This window comes from Uloborus diversus, chromosome 2 (genome assembly GCF_026930045.1).
Source record: "Uloborus diversus isolate 005 chromosome 2, Udiv.v.3.1, whole genome shotgun sequence".
NCBI lineage: Eukaryota > Metazoa > Arthropoda > Arachnida > Araneae > Uloboridae > Uloborus > Uloborus diversus.
Window position 1 is genome coordinate 124,948,596 of NC_072732.1, and position 17,502 is coordinate 124,966,097.

At 32.6% G+C, this 17,502-nt stretch overlaps 1 protein-coding gene across 1 annotated transcript in view; it reads left to right on the forward strand.

Moving 5' to 3' along the window:
* The window catches only part of LOC129216526 (integrin alpha-PS2-like), a 139,801-nt gene that overhangs the window by 84,630 nt on the left and 37,669 nt on the right, over window positions 1-17,502 (forward strand). The window contains exons 5-7 of the mRNA XM_054850741.1: window positions 15,160-15,221; window positions 15,310-15,358; window positions 15,803-15,889. Of these exons, the coding sequence (XP_054706716.1) occupies window positions 15,160-15,221; window positions 15,310-15,358; window positions 15,803-15,889 (198 nt within the window). The remainder of the gene's footprint in view (window positions 1-15,159; window positions 15,222-15,309; window positions 15,359-15,802; window positions 15,890-17,502) is intronic.

Here is a 17,502-nt window from a genome sequence, read left to right on the forward strand (position 1 = left end):
AAGCTTCTCAATCTTACTCGAAAGAAAAGAAATGTGCTTTTTCCATTGGAGTTTAAAATCAATGATAACTCCAAGATATTTCATTTCCTCCACGCTTTCTATCGGGAAATTACCAAGTTTTAGATTCAAAAGTTCGTTGTTAAGTGTCCTCTTATGTACAATCATAGCTTTTGTTTTAATTGGATGGAACTCAAGCTTGAAAAGCTTTGACCACTCCACAGTAAAATCAAGTACATCTTGTGCAAGAGTACAAACATTATGGAAATCTTTTCCTTGAAAAAAAAGTAGTAAATCATCCGCAAAGGCAATTTTAAAACATCCAATAAATGACGAAAGTTTTTGTAATAGATCATTCATAACTAAATTCCACAAACTGGGACCAGATACTGAACCTTGAGGACAGCCTTTCTCCAATTGGCACACTTTCTTGATATCCCCAAGAGTAAGCTCAGCAAATCGATTGTGTAAGAAATTTTTGTAAAGATATAAGATATTTGCAGGAACTCGAGCTTTTTTAAGTAGATCAATAACAGCAGGCCACCACGCGTTATCAAATGCTCCCTTGATATCCATAAATACCAAGACAGTAAAAAGGTTTTTTCTTTTGCCATATGCAACAATCTCGCATAAGCGAGAGAGGGCACCTTCAGCAGATTTATTTTTATTTGGTGTAAAATCGTATTGGTCAGAGCATAGAATATTGTTCTTAGCCAAGTGCCATGAGAGTCTCCGGGTGAGAAGAAATTCTAGAACTTTACCAAGACAAGACAGAAGGCTAATACATCTAATGTTATTAAGATGAGGACGACCAAAGTGAAGATTCTTAGGAAACGTCACAATTTTTGCAAATTTGTATTCGCAAAAAAAATTTCACTCAAAAATCGACCTTAATTTCCATTTTTTTTCACCCCCGAATGAATGTTGAGTTTTTTTCGACCCGACCACTCGTGGATATATGCCTAAGAACCTACAGACACCCGAAATGTCCATTTTGACGACCCCCGAGTTAATTACAACGAATTTTCTCGTGACGTCCGTATGTACGTATGTATGTGCGTATGTGCGTATGTGTGTATGTGTGTATGTATCTCGCATAAGTCAAAAACGGTATGTCCTAGAAAGTTGAAATTTGGTACGTAGACTCCTAGTAAGACGTAGTTGTGCACTTTCAATTTTGGTTGCATTCGGATGTTTTTAAGGGGGTGTTTTGCCCCTTTTTGGGGAGAAATCATTGTTAATTTTGATGTAAACTCAAGTGATGTTGTAATTTATCGGACTCTTGGCGATATATCGCCAGTCTTTAGGTCGCCAAGACAAATTTGGGGATTTTTTTTTTTTAATTTTAAATTTGATTTTAATTTGACCACTGTTGATGATATTTAGAGGGTAAACAATTGAATCACATTAAAATTGCCAAGGATGGGGAAATCACATTAAATTGAAGTAAAAGTAAGTCATGTGATGCACACACACATCAGCTCTTCTTATAACATTGTTCCTTTGTTTTATATTAGGTTACAATAATTGCTTTCATATATTTTATGTACTCATCTTTTTTGTATAGTTTTGCGTATTAAGGTAATAAAACGAGCATATTTTTTGCCTTTTTGGAATAACTTCTAATACTTGTACTGATACCGATATACCGGTACGTTGAAAAATACCCAGTTCTCAAAGTGTATGTTTGGTCCGATACTATATGCACCAAGTGCCATACCCATCGTAACTTTTGCAGAGTAACGAGATAGTTTTCCTTGCTTCTCCGCAGCTGTCTTCGAGAACATATCTCTATGCCAATGATAACACAGCACCTGTCAACAGCGTCTTATCCAGATAGTTCGCTTAAGAGATTTTACAGGCATAACACAGATACTTGGAGAGGGCCGATGGAAGAAGAGATAAATAGCTTCAATTTTGTGTTTACGGAACAATTTAGAAGGGTCGATTTCGTTTTATTTTGCCTTTGGTTAATGAAGCTTAAAGTAGGTTTGTTTTTGAGAGCTTTAGTGTTGTTAAGTATTCATTTGACTGTTTAAAAAATAAGTGGTTAAATAAGTCAAAGCGCTTATATTTATGAGGGATAAAGGAAAGAAACGTGTAAGTGGATTACTACCACCCACAGTGAAACCTGTATATAACGATACTCTCTATAACGATAACCTGTCTATTACGATATTTTTTAAGGTCCCAACAGTATCGTTGTAGACAGGTTTTACTGTATTTCGAGGGTAAAATATATTTTTTAAATTATTAGTAAGTTAATTAGTAAATTATTTTCTTAATGTTTTGACAGTTCGTTATCTCGGATAGCACTTAGACATTTTCAGACTTGCTTACGATTAGCACTTTTAATATTTTAGATATCAACAGGCATCGCTTAGTAGTGTAACTCTGTTTTCCGTTAAATATAGCTTTTTTCTTATCACTCATTACAGAATTATTTGGGGAAAGAACAACCACGAAAACAAAGCTATAATAGTATAAGTACTGGCAGTTGATCTTAGATATTCATAAACAGAGCCCTTAAATGTCCATTATAACTTCCTTTCGGAATAAACTTTGGTCTTGTTCACGTCTCAAGTAATTTTTGATTCAGATTTTTTTTATTATTAATTCTTCTCTTTATTTTTTTAAATAGAAACTATTAGTAAAGTTTCACAAAGTCCGCGTAAGAACGGTTTTTGATCTCCTCTAAATCACAACTTTTACTGCAAATACATGTTATCTATACATTGTCAGCAATGTATTTATTTAACCATGTATTGTATGTTTGCAATACCAAGAATAAAGAAATGTAAAAAACTTCGCATCAAAAATTAGTAAAAAATGCCGAAATTTGAATATTTCTTTGTACATCTAAACTAATAATAAAGCTATCTGTCCGGATCTCTCTCTATCCGGATCTCTGTGTCAGGATCTCTGTGAAGCGCATAGCGCCAAGACCGCTTGGAAGATTTTCATGAAATTTGGCACAGAATTAGTTTGTAGCATGGGGGTGTGCACCTCGAAGCGATTCTTCGAAAATTCGATTTTTTTCTTTTTCTATTTCATTTTTAAGAACTTTTTCCAGAGCAAAATTATCATAAGATGGTCGAGTAAATTACCAAGTTATCATAACGTGGAACCGTAACATGGGCAAGTTAATTGGCGAGAAATTCATCATACATTATTTGTAAATATACAGGCGAACCAAAAGACCTTTTGATTTTCTACTACGGGCAAAGCCGTGCTGGTGCCACTAGTTGTTTCATAAATTAGAAAAACCTCCAGAAGAGCAAAATGCAATGCTTCGCTCAAGCCATTGATGGGTGAAATACCGTGATATTAAGTTTATGAAGTTTAAAACAATTAATACTCAAAATTTAAGGGAGAAAATGATGACGAAAACATTTTATACTGAAACTTAAATCCTCTATTTTATTCTCCTCATCGTTATTCTATTTCCGTTTGACAATAGTTCAGAATTTGAATAGAAACTATGTCTTTCAGTGCCATAAAAGTGTGTAGAATTCTGACCATTTATTTACTTTTGTTTTATGTACTTATATTTTGATTATTACTATTATTATTACTATTACTATTGTTATTATTATTCTTATTATTATTATTACTTTGTAATGATGTAATTCCAACACTGTAAACACTAGATGAATAAAAACACCTTAGTGTAACAAAGTAGCAGTAGTAAACAGGGAAGAAAGGCACAAAGAGTATATCTTCACTGAATGTAAACCATCCCAAAAAACACTAAAAACCACGCCCACTTCTATGTCAATGCATTAAAATCTCAAAGCCAGTGGGGGCAACTGACTAATGATTGATTAAAGACCGAGCCAGTGTGACTGTAAAAACTGCTAATGTGTCTGCTGTAAACTTCAAACAACGAGCAACAAGTAATCGATGTTAATGTACTCGCAGCTAGGCTTGCTGAGCTCTGGAAAAATTTCTTATATGCAATTTATAAGAACAAAAAAGGAAAAAAGAAAAGAGAAATAAAAATGCAGCATGATTTAAAATGACGTTTGAGAAGTATCTTTTCTTTCAAAAACAGGTCCACATTTATCAACTGGCTATATTTAGAATATTTAAATATGTCTGGTTTTATCCCATCCCAGTTCAGCAGTGAATCAGCTTGATCATTCGTTTGCAAACAAATACCCTAAAATTTCAAGGCAAAGTTCTCAGACAAACATCAGGCGGCCAGCCAAGGACCACCCCCACATGTACTCTAAACAAAGTACCACTGACTGGAGCAGCAAAAACACATCTAAATCTGCCAAAAGGGCGACGTTCTACCCCATTGCGATAACAAATAACCAACAGACCTTTCAAGTTTTCCGCTACTCAATGGCGCATTCATTTAAATTGGTGCAGTTTTACCGACACCCCTCGGTGACGTGCAATTTAGGCAGGAGGATAGATTCTGTTGTAGAGATATAGATTGCGTTTTTTTTTTTTTTTTTTTTTTCGCATCACACAACACAAGAAAGTGGTTGTGCACTTGGCTACTCTGTTTTGTCTTCAGCTTTAGAAAATTGTAATTAATGAGTTAAAAGAAACATGCGTTGTTTTCAAGCAAAACTTCGCATATTTGTTTTAACTTATCGTGTAAGATCTTTTCTTAGACATATAAAATGCTTTCATAACTCATTTTATGCATGCAAATCAAAATATTGAAACATTACTTGGCATAACTTTGAACTGTTGACTGTTTCACTGAAAGTGTAGTTTTTCCATCATTTCGGAAGGATCAAAATGTTCGAAAATTTTTTCAATGGAATGGGAAACTTTGGAAAAAGAAAGAAATTTTAAAAGCCATTAATTGTTGTTCCGTTATTATGTTTCATTTATAAAATGCTTCTGTTTTTCAGAAACGAATTTCTGAAAATTTGGCCCCAAATTTGTAACTTTGTCATTAATCGTACTTTTCAATTTGTAACATTCAACAAAACAACTGGCCATATGGATCAGCTTCGTGGGCCAGATGTGCCCTGCGGGCCATAGGTTGAGCACCATGGATTTACGGGATCTCTACAAACCTTTTTATTAAAATCTCCAAAAAACATTAAGACGTATGAAAGCTCTCCCAGTTTTTTTAAAAGTTATGCTTGAGTTAAAATGCATTTAATGTGATATACCATATACTACAGTTTTTACGACATTATGAATTTCTAAAAAGTTGAATTTCTGAAAATCTTTCAAAACCAACACGAGTTGAGCCTTTTGGCGATGAAAGAATCATGAAACTTTTATTTTGATAAAATGACTTCTGAACAACTGTCAATGTGTCTAGAACTCTATTAAATTGAGCACGAATAGAAATTTTAAATTAAACTTGCTTTTTCCATTTCACTTAGCACACTTCCTATTAACCGTTAATCAAACTAATGCAAAAATGCGTCGTTCTTGTTACAGTTTCGACTGTACTGTTTGGAAATAATTTTGACATTCCCGCAATTTTTATATAATTAAGAATATTTCTGCCGATAGATTCCACAAATGCACCGCTTCTAGCGACAGTCATCCGTAAAATACGGCGATATTATTTCTAGGCTACTTACAGAAGAAATGTTAAACTGAAAAGTTTGCGTTTTAATATTAAGATTTACTACAAAGAAATAAGTAATATGTTTTCAAAAGATTCAATAAATTGTTTATCTATAATATAGATAAAATTCAGATCAACTACACAATTTGACTTTAAGGCTATTTTATGGCCCACAAATAGAGTAGAGTTATGGGCTTATGGAAAAGCATTTTAAATTGTGGTTTGAAATGCTGTTTCAACAAATAATATACAGGGGGCTTTATAAACTTTGTTCATGCATTGTTCTGGAAGATATTGAAAAAAACTGCAATGGCTTAAACCTCAGTATAAATTACCGAGAAAACAAGATTGTATCTTGTGTAACTGTCTTACACCAATATACTTGGCAACACATGCTTTTCCTGTTTGGAAATATACCTCAAAAATGTAGGACTCCGCATTTCTGCTGTTTTAAAAATATAGAATACATATTGCTCTGCATAAAACGTAAAATAGCAACCATTTCAACCTTTATATTCCCAGCACGTCTAGTTTGTGTGCGGAAGCTTTATGTCAGCCTCTGTTTATAAATTTCGGTGGTTCTGAAGTAAAACCGAATGGTTCCCCGCTTTTCTTTTTGTTCGAAAGCGGAAGTGGCCTCCTGTATTGCCTTTCTATTAAAAATATTTATCCGACAGCGGTCTGCTGAAAAGAGTAACAACGAGCTGCCCTGTCTAATACACAGATGTTTTATACAATGCTCGTCTGATATATTTATCCAGTGCAGTTTCGGACAGCGTTTAAGTCCGGAAATGGCTTATTGGGTGAACCTTTTTCATGCAGGGTAGGAGATTTTATGGCATGAGTGATAACAGAGTTTATTTTATTTTGATTTGAAAAGTCGACATGTGTTAGTGTTGTTTTAGACACCGGTTCGGCTCTGTTTGAAGACAGAAATGGAGATAGTTGCGTGTTCGTTGCTGATCACTTGGGAAAGTTGTAGCAGGATGCTTTTAGTGTGATGCTTGTAAAAAACACATTGCATGTGTGGGAACATTTTAAGAAGAAAAAAGGAATGATTGGTATAATATACGTTGTGCACAACAGGAGCTAGTATGTCACGTATTTAATTTTCCTCGCCTAAATCTCATATCATGCACTGATGTTTTTACTGTTTCATCAGATTTAAAAAATAAAAAACAAAAATGAAGACTCAATAAAACTATTGGCACTGAAATTTTTTTCCCCGAATTCAAATAACAATGTTGCAAACTCACTCGTCAAACACTTGATTTCTTGCAGCTAAAAATATGCATATAAATGCTCTTGCATAGTTCACTACAATAAGACCCTTTTCTCTACTTATTTATGTTATGAAACGAATTGCTCGTGAGTTTAACTTCTTCTTTACCGTGTTCATTAGACATCTTTTCAAAAGTGCTTTTGACTGATTGATATCCTTAAAGTTGCTACATTGATGAGGACGTGTGTACGTAAAAGTCAAAAAAAAAAAAAAAAAATACTTTTATTGATTGATGATATTCGAATGATAAAATGAATGATAATTACTAACATAAGCTTAAATACCATATTTGACTGCTTTATAACTATCAAAGCAGATCTTTACCAAGGAAACATCATGATCTGCTAGTTTACATGTACATGTTTACATGTTTTAGCTCGTGATGCAATGAAGACCATCAACAGGCTTTAATGAGAAAAGCAGTCTAGTGTGATCCTTAGGGTGTCACAAAAAAAAAAGAAAAAAAGTCGATATTTCAAGTAGCACATTCTCTTATATTTTTTTCTTTTAAGTAAAAACAGTTGTAAAAAAAGTTTCATCTAATTTGAACTATGGCAACCCGTGCTGATTTATGCCTGAAAGCGTAAACCAGCTTTGTGTACTAGGTTGACTAAGAAAAAAAAATTTTTTTTTTGAAAGTTCGAAATTTCATATTGATAAAACATTGCCCCAATAGCCTCACATGTACCACCAAAATATTTATCCAAATTAAGAAATATTTAGATGTTTAGCAAAAGACCTAAAATTTATAATTTTCTTCAAAAAATTGATTTTTTCGGTTTATCTTTTACAAAATTATATATAAATTTAAATAAAATATCAACGAAAATTATTAGCGAACACATTTTCAAACGAATAATAGAAAAATAATATATTTCAAGTGAAAAAATCCATATTTTGAGTACTATGTGGGAGACTTAAGTATTGCAAGAGAGCAAAAACTTCTACTTAACGCTAATTATTGACTTTAATGTTTATATTTTTCAGCTTGATAAATCCTTAAAATTTACCTTACTTTTTTAAAAAATATATATAGAAAAAAAAATCAATTTTTTGAAGAAAATTACAAGTTTTAGGCCTCTTACTGAACACCTAATAATTCTTTGATTTGAATAAATTTTTTTGTGGTACATGTGAGCTGTAGGGGCAACGTTTTAAAAACATTAAGTTTCGAACTTCCAAAAAAAAAATTTTTTTTTTTTCGATTCGGCCTAGTACATAATGCTGGTTTACACTTTCAGGCGTAAGTTGGCACGGGTTGCCGTTGTTCCTATATGAAACCTGTTTTTACAATCGTTTTGTTCTACTACTACTACTCGCTACATTTTAGCGACAAGACAAAATTCAACGAAAATCTCTTTTCACGAGAAATTTACCTTTCACGAATATTAAATGCTTTAATTTGCCAGATTGATTCAACCAGTCTTTCATCGTTGAATTGCTGCAGCTTAACTTTATTTTGCTGGGAAGGAGTAAGATATAATGCAGAAATATGCAGATTAACTCTAATTTTAATCTAAATTGGAAATATAACTACTATATACTTTTAATTTAATTATCATTTTACACAAGAAATACAAATATTAGCCTAAACTAGATGCTTAGCTTTGCCAGATTTATTCAACCGTTCATTCATCATTTTGAATCGCTCCAGATTAATTTTATTTAGTTGCGAAGGGGTAGGTTGTATTGCAGAAACATACGCAGTGGTTCTAATTTTAATCTAAATAAAAAAAAAGCCTATTTGTTTATTTTTTTCTACAATTGGAGAGGTTTAAAACATAAAAACCTCCCATTGGGCACGATCTTAGTAGCAATGTTAATTGCGGTTAATTTTATCAATAAAACACATTGTTTGATTTTTTTTTTTTAATTGTCATTGAGTTCTTATTTTCTTGGAGTTCTTTATATTTTTAAATGCCACTTTTCGTAATTGAAAAAATACAAAAGTTTTCAAAAGAAACTCAGAGAAATTTTTTTAAAATGTTCCCAGAACAAGTCAACTTCTGCTGCCTTTAAAAAAAAAAAAATGTGCAACTAATTTCATACTGACCTTTTATGCTTCTAGTCCTCTGGAAAACATCTTTTTTTTTTTTTAAGTTACTGTATGTAGTAAACGGAACTTGACTTAGGGGTCATTCATTAATTACGTAAGGGTCCTGAGGGGGAGAGGGGGTTGGAAAAATTACAGTCTCTTATTTTGGGGGGAAGGGTCAAACCCATTCTTACATAATGTTTTCCAAGTCGATATTTTACATTAGAAATCGTGCTGTCATGTGAATTGACAGGATCATTTGCCTCTGGAAGGTAGAAAATGTATCAGGATGAGCTATTTTTTATTCGTTTTACAAAGATTGTATTGTGTAAAATATAATAAAGGAATCGCACTATGTATGGCATGTTTTATTTTTAATTAGTATAGCATATCGTATGCAAAAAAATGTCGAAAAAAACCTTCAGTCTTGATTCCAACTTTACAGTAAATATTTCTTTTCACAAATAGGTTTAGTTTAATAATAGTGAATTTAATTTTGGTTCCACTGATGTAAGATTCGTTATTTTATTATTTTGGAAAACAAAACGTAATCTTACGTAAGAATAGGGAGGAGGGGTTTGAAAAATCTTACGTACCCTTACATAGGGAAAGGGGGTGGGGTTGAAATTGCCAAAATTATCCTTATGTAATTAATGAATGGCCCCTTAGAGACGACTTCCAATCTGCAAAGGATGAAGGGATTCCATTTGGTAAAAGGGGGGAGGAGGGAGGGGAGAGAGGAAGCAGGATCGGTACCAATCTAAGAATTTCTGATCTTTCAGTACTAACATAAATGAGCTTGCCCACATATTTATTTTTCATGGCTTGGATTTTAATAAAATATCACGTAAAATTTCAAAAGTACATGCCAATATGACATTCAATGCTCCAGATCTAGTAGACATGGTTACGATGTTAGGATACATACACCAGGGAACGTGTGATCGCAAGCCAAGTGTGAATCCAGTTTTGGTTTTTGAAGCAGTTCATCATGAAAAAGATTTCACAAATCGGAAGTGGAGGGATAGGTGTGTCACATTCAGATCCAAATATCAATTTTGAGCAGGGGTACCCCCTCTCCCCCTCCCCAAGTTCAATGGTGCAGTTCCCCCCTAAAAAAAATTCAACCTTCTTTCCTTTTTTTTTTATTTTTAACTCTCTTTTTTCCATTATTTTTTTAAACATTTTTTATTTACTTTATTTTTTTTTATGTTTTTTATTTTAAATATTTGTTTTTTAAAAATTATTGTTATGATTTTATTTGAAAAGTTCTGTACTATGCCAATGACATACACACACACACACACACACACACAAACTAAATAAATAAATGAATAAAATATAAACAACATAAAATAAATAATTTAAAAAAAATAAATCAATAAATACATTTGAATATTTGGACAAATTTTTATAAAAATTCCCCCCAAAAATTTTGAAGACGAACCTTGCGCTATAATCCCCCTCCCCCCGGGGGGAGGGGGATTGACCCCCCCCCTGGTTTTGAATTACTAATATATTTACGTATATGAGGGCGTGGTTTTTGTTGTCTTTTGATATAATATGCATCGAGTATGTATCCTTTGACCCCACTGGAAAATTTTGAAGTGAAGGGCCTGGAGAGATCATGACCCACTGGATCCGCACTGATTCAAGGTGGCCTAAGATGTTGAGGTGGAACATAACACACTCTTCAAAACCAAGCCTTAAGAAGTGTTCATAAAGACAATTTACCTCAGGTAAATTTATAGCAAATTTACACTGTGCATAAACTATGTCAACATGAGAGAAAGTTATGCCTTTGTGCACTTTATAATTCGTGTTTACCTTGAAATCATGTCGGTCTAAATATATCACATACGGTACTAAAAGCAGCTTAACTCCCGCAAGTCACCCATGAAGTAGTTATTTTGAAGAAAAACAGAGTTGATTTGCTGATTTGCGATGTCAACACCGGAAAAAGTTTTTTCCCCTGTTTTAAGAAAGAATAATCCACGTGTCTGGCACGTGTGGTGCACTGTTAGAAACTATGGATCCCTCAAATCCCCAAATCTCTCTTTTAAGGGCTGCATTTCTCTCTGATGTATAGTTCCAATTACCCTCACTGTGAGAGAATTTGAGACGTCAGTTTATCTCTTTTTGGTCGTAAAAAACCCTGTGTTTAGATTTAGTGTTTAATGGTTGAAAGGAAGTAAGAGATATATGGCTGTTGATATTGCTCGATTTGGAAGAGACTTTCTCGTGTGGTTTATTTGAATTAAGGGCCCTTTTTTTTGCTGCGATTTTCTATTTAACTTGCCTAAAAATAGTACATATAAAAATCAATGTATGTATGAATATATACAAGATATGATTGCATATTGAGTTAGTTAAAAAAAAAACTTATTTCAAATGGTTGGAATATTTTTATTTTGTCTCGTGAGGGATATGAGTTCGAGATAAATTGAAGTTTTTATAAAATGTCTTGTACTGCGATAAAATTCAGAAAATATTGCATAAAATGAAAAAGGTATTGACACAGCAGATAGATCTGAATCAGTAAGAAAACAAAGTAAGCTCTTACTTTGAAATAAACATGTGTTAACTGCACGGATTTTAGCTGATGGCAGCCACCTTTGAAGCCCTGTTACACCTCAGAAAACAAAAATGCTGGAAAAGCATTCTTGTATTCATCTATTACTTGATATTTAACTAACAAACTTTGCAGCTTAAAATTTTTTGAGCAATCACGATTGCTTATTGTTCTCATTTGACTGTCCTTGGCGTTACGCTGATTTTATTTCTCCCCCGCCTCTTTCTGCAGCACTCTCGCCCACCGTCTTCTGCAGGCGCGGCTCCTCCGGTCCTGAGCAATGTCCCCCGAAATCCGCTTCTATTGGTTGGTGGCGTCCATGTCCTACACACACGCACACTCATATACACACGCCTACGTGCGTACACAAGTATATTCACACACAAGCCTACACATGCACGCGCCTACACACACAACTATACACACGTAACCGCCCAGGATAAGGGACAGGTTTGGGGGGCAGGAGCAGTTTCTAAAAACAATAACTCTAATGAGTAGGTTCCTGTCGCAACTCGTGATTGCGAAAAACCTAATTTGAATTAAAAATATCAGCATTCAAATCATTTTTTTATGTGAATTTTACTGTTTTTCGTGAATTGGCCCCGTTGTGAGTACAGGCAAATAAGTTTCTGAACTTCTATTTGAGTACATCATGAATAAGCAATAAGAGGGCAAGTTGTCCCGTTGTAAATCGCAATTTTCCTAATATGAAAAGCGACTTATTAAATTTCTCCTCTAAAGCCCTAGCACGTGTTTTCCGTCCTTAATGTTAAGTTATGTTGGCAGATAGTTTCAAGAAGGTTGAATATTTTTTTCTTAAATTGTACATGATTTTATTTGTTGATTTGTCTATATACACAAACTTTGATGTTGATGTTGGCATTTTTCAAGAAATGACTAAGCTTCAATACAGTGAAGATGGTTTAGAAAAATTTTCTCATCTCATCGAAATAGAATACAACTGGCTTTGGGTCTCAAAAAAATTTTGTCGACATGCTCTAAAAGGTTTTAAAACAAGCCTATTCACCAGCAAGCGTATAAAAAAAGAGACTCGATAGCCATTTGGAGCCGCTCGTTATACATTTGGTGAAGCTCTCAGTCACTGTATTTCAAAAAAAGTTAGCAGATCTATTACGATCGACTAGGTCAATCTCAGAATGATTTCTAGAAGATCTATGTTTATTGTCAGACACCTGCCACACTACAAACCGTCTTCTGTTCTTTTTTCTTGCGTAAAAACAAAAGATCATAAAAATAATTCTTGCTTGAAAAATTCATGTGAAAATTTTTCGAAAATTATGTTTGTCGAGGTATGCGTTTTTATTACTCTGTTTGCAACCATATGCACAATGATTGCTATATTACCTTTCTGTTGCCTGTTTTTTAATTATATTAACGATAAATCAATTAGTTTTAATTGATTGATTCCTCTCGCCTCTAACTATCAAGCAAAAAATTTCTACCCCAGTCAAGACACATTTGTCAACGCATAAATTCAAGTAGTAGTAGTGTTTACAAAAAACTTTGGCCATCCTTAGTGTTGCCCTTTAAATTTTCGGCCTTATTTCTCTGTTTGAACTGAAGAATTAACTATCAGAATGCGAAAGCGTATGGAAGATTACACAGTTCATACGCTCAAATGATAAAACTGTCACGCATTGAAGAAGGAGGGGGATTCGTGAAATTGTGACAAGGAGGAAGAAGGGGGTGACAAGAAGTGTGGCATCACTCAATTTTTTATTAGTATATGCTAATGAAAGATATCACGACATATGACAAGAGGGGATAGGGTAAAGTGAAGTGTGATACTTTCTGACGAAGGAAGGGAGTGGTCAAAATGGTGAAAAGAAGTGTGGCATCATTATTGCAAAACCTCTAATGTGAATGCACCAAACTGAATTTTCGCTCTCCAAAAAATTAAGCTCGGGGCACCTCTATAAAGAATGTAATAAAATTAGTAAAAACGAATGCGTTCCATCGTCATTAGCCTTAATTTATTTTATTCCGCTTTCAGAAAAACCTAGAACTCTCATCAGGTCTTGATGAGTTGCAATAAAAATTCTTTCAAAATATTCTCCACATCAAAACAAGCGAGAACAACTCTTCTTTCGTCTTTCAACATTTCCTAATCAACTTAAAGTAAATATCGCTTTACTGGTTATGCACTGAAATTCTAAGATCCTTCAACGCACATTATATAACTCTAACAGTTGCTCCTTGTTCGAAAACCTTCTGAATGATTCAAAGTGAGCGCCTCAGTTTCCAAGAGTAAATGACTTTGATAGATTGCAGATAGCTTCGTGAAACAAATATGTGTAAGGAATTTCTTCGGATACAAAAGAAGCTTTGTAAAGAAGTGTAGATATGACTTTCGAAATAAATTAAGAAGTGAAGGAAAATAAAGTGATTTTAAAATAAGGTTGCAAATATTATTTATTGCTCATTACGAATTTAATAAGTGTAGAATACATTGCTGTAAAAATTACAAAAAAAAAACTTTTTTTGCTATGTTTTAGCTATATCTTACATGTAACATGTAAGACATAGTATAACCCTATAATAAACATAAACATGATGTTTACGTTCATTATAGGGTAATTTCATGATATTTTTGACATGTATGTAGAGTCCGTAGTGTGGCCTTTTTTTTTTTTTTTTTGACATAACTTTTTTATTTACTGTTTGATTTGCAAATTATTTTAATATGAGTTGGTGTGTTTGTAGGAAAAGCTCAAAATAAAATAATATGCTAATCAAATAGTAAATTAAAAAGTTATGGCAAAAAAAGGTCACGTTACGAACTCTATATAAATGTCAAAAATAGTGTGAAATGACCCTATAACTTGAGTAAAAAGAAAAAATTAAATGACTAGAAGAAGGAATGAGGGATAAAATTTTGTACATTTGCATGTACTTTCATTGGCTAGAACTTTTTTTAGAAAGTCTTTTTTGGTTTTAATCTTGCTGTAAAAATCTTCACAAGGTAAACCAATATTAATTTTACATGTCACTTTTGCAAATGACAAAGTAATTATCCTAAAAAAATCTGTACTGTTATTTATCTTTAGACTTTTTTCGACATAAATGTATCGTTTACCGGGACGTGAAGTAAACAAGCTTGGGAAACCGGAATTTTGTCTGAAAACTGAGACATGGGGCGAGCGTTTCTATAAAGAATGTCGAAGGGGGTTTATTTATTTATTTTTTTACAAAATACTTAGCCCCTTTCCCCTCTGACATATTTCGCCTTACACCTATACTTCTATTTGTCACATGCCAAACTATATTACGTGAAAAAAGTGCAATAAAAAATATAATGCTAAAAGAACTTTCAACCGAAAAAGTGATGTCAAACTTTTTTGCTCCCTCCTTCCCCCTTGTTATTAACTGTCCCAACTTCACACCCCCTCTCCCTCCCTTCTTAAAGCCTAACATCATTTATAGACGACCCCTAGTATTAAAAGTTCCAAGAAAGAAAGAAACAAGTACGTATATTACTTATGGAGGGTTTTTAACTGAATATTTTGAAAACTAAATAAATAAACGTAGTTTTCTTGGGGAAAGCAATAATCTAAATTTTGTGCAAAGCATTTGAATTCTTTTTCCTATCTCCAAGTAGAATTGAATGGATGTTTAATGTAGATTAAGTGTACATTTCATTGCACAGAATGCATTTTATAATATTAAAGGTTTTTCTTTTTATAACCTAGTTTTCATTTCAGATGCTTGGGGCTATCATAGACAGGGGTTTTGCCAAGCTGGATTTTCCGCAGCTGTAACAAAAGTAAATAGCTGATTGTTTTCTAACTTACCTCCCTTTAAAGTTGAAAAAATTTAAGTTTTCTCAATCCAATATTTCTTTTTTCTTAAAGGACGGACGACATTTATTTATGGGTGCTGTTGGAAGCTGGTATTGGCAAGGTATGTTTATATTGAAACATTAAAAAAAAATTCTGTAAGACACTTTTAAAACGCCATTATTTCAAATGCATATCAAATTCATGCCATTGAAAAACAGTTTACATTATTTTCAAAAAATAATGTAAAAATAAATGTAAAATTTAAAAATTTTAATTTTTTAAATTTACTTCTTCGTGGGTGAGTAGTGTGTGTGAAAATGTTGTTTGATATTACGGAATCGTATTAGATTTAGATATAATCAAATAGGACTCACTAATGAAAAGTAACTCTACATCATTAAAGACATTTTGTTGAAAGCTCCAAAATATGTCTGAAGGTGTGAGTAAAATGTTACGATTTTTATGAGCATGAATTAATGTCTCCTTTTCTTCCATAACAGTATTTTTTATATGAATGTAATTTAAAAACATTTCTTAATTAAATGATATTTTATTGGTTTTAAAGGGCAACTATTTTCCCAAGATTTACTGTCGAAAAATACCTTTTACAATACATCTGAGGGTCCCGAAGCAGATGATGACATCTATTTGGGTAAGTTTACTAAGGAAAATTTTGATAAGTGGTTTTTATTCAAAATCATTATACCTAAATTTTCTTTTTACAAGTTAACTATTTTTAGAGGACAATGAAAAATAACTGTTTTTTTTATCCATACTTATTTATTTATTTGCCAGAACAAAGTTTTATCGGTAAATATTTTACTTGAAAAAATCTAAACATTTGATAAAAAAAATAATAATAATTAATAAATAAATAAAAAGATTTCAACTTGCTATTAAATCTGTTCAATGCTATAAATCACAATTGTAAAAAAATAACTGCTAGCTGATCTAATATTACATCAAACTTTAAAAATTACTGGAACTGAACGTTGATTGAAAACGAGTTTAAAAATCTTATTTTCAAGATGAAAAACAGTGTAGGTTGGAATAAAATAGTTTCTTGTGTGTACAATAGGAATGTGACTGTTTAGTGCTTTTTGAATTACCGTACAAGTAACAGTAGCATTGACTTATGAAAGTTATTTAATCGCTAATAGTATGATCTTTTCTGCATATAATACGTATTTTTCATTGAACTGAATAATGGCTATCATATTTTGAGTCTTTCTTACCGAAATTTCCAAATGTTCTTATTTATTACAGCTGTGATCTTTTTTGTGCCATTTTCTCTAAATTTTTATTGTTTATCTCCAAAAATCTTCCGCTTTTAGCACACTCACAAAAACAATCACGTTAGAAATTTTAATCTTCGGTTTAATATTTTCAGTTTCAATGTTTATTCATATACTTATCTTGCAACACAATCTGCTTTATGCAATAAAATTTATAAATTTTTAAACCGAAGAATAAAACTGCTGTTGTTGCTAATGCGATTGTTTCCTTTTTTTTTTCTTTTCAAATATTTTTTTTCTGAAAGAGCATGGAGAACGCTACTTTTTTTTCCTTTAGTTCGGCCTATTTCCTCTCTTTAAAAAATAATCTTAAACGACACTCAGCTGTTGTTTTCTGCTGACGTCAGAAGTGAGCAAGTCGCTAGGGTTACCTAATAAAGTTTCAGGGCGCTGCCAAACTTCGTTAAATGAATATTTTATTCAACTAACAATTCTCGTTCCACTAATAAATTGTTCGTAGTGAAAAAGTCATTAAACGGCGAGATCTTGCCAGAAAAGACAACCATGCACTCCGATTCAAGATCGCTTTCATCACCTGTGACGTCACACAATGAAACATTTAGGTTTAAAAATCAGACGTTTTAAAAAATTAATTTAAATTTAAATGTTGGGAAAGCAATAGTGTTTTCTAGGTTAGTGTTTTTTTTATTTTTATTATTATTTTTTTTTATTCTACCAATTTCAGTCATTAAACCCCGTTATCAAATAAAATGTATTGCAACACAGCAATATATGCTGCACGCTGTTGATTCGTATCAATTACTTCCCCTCAAAGTTAAGAATTTGTTTCATTAGAATCATTCTTTTCGTTTCTACGATGGTTATCTTACTTTTATTGAAATTAATTGAAAAACAGAACGTATAATTTTGTGGAACGATAATAAGTAGCTTTTTCACACTTTACCGAGTTTCTACTATATACACAAGTCATCTTAAACAAAAAAAAACTACACGTAGGGGAATGTGAGGC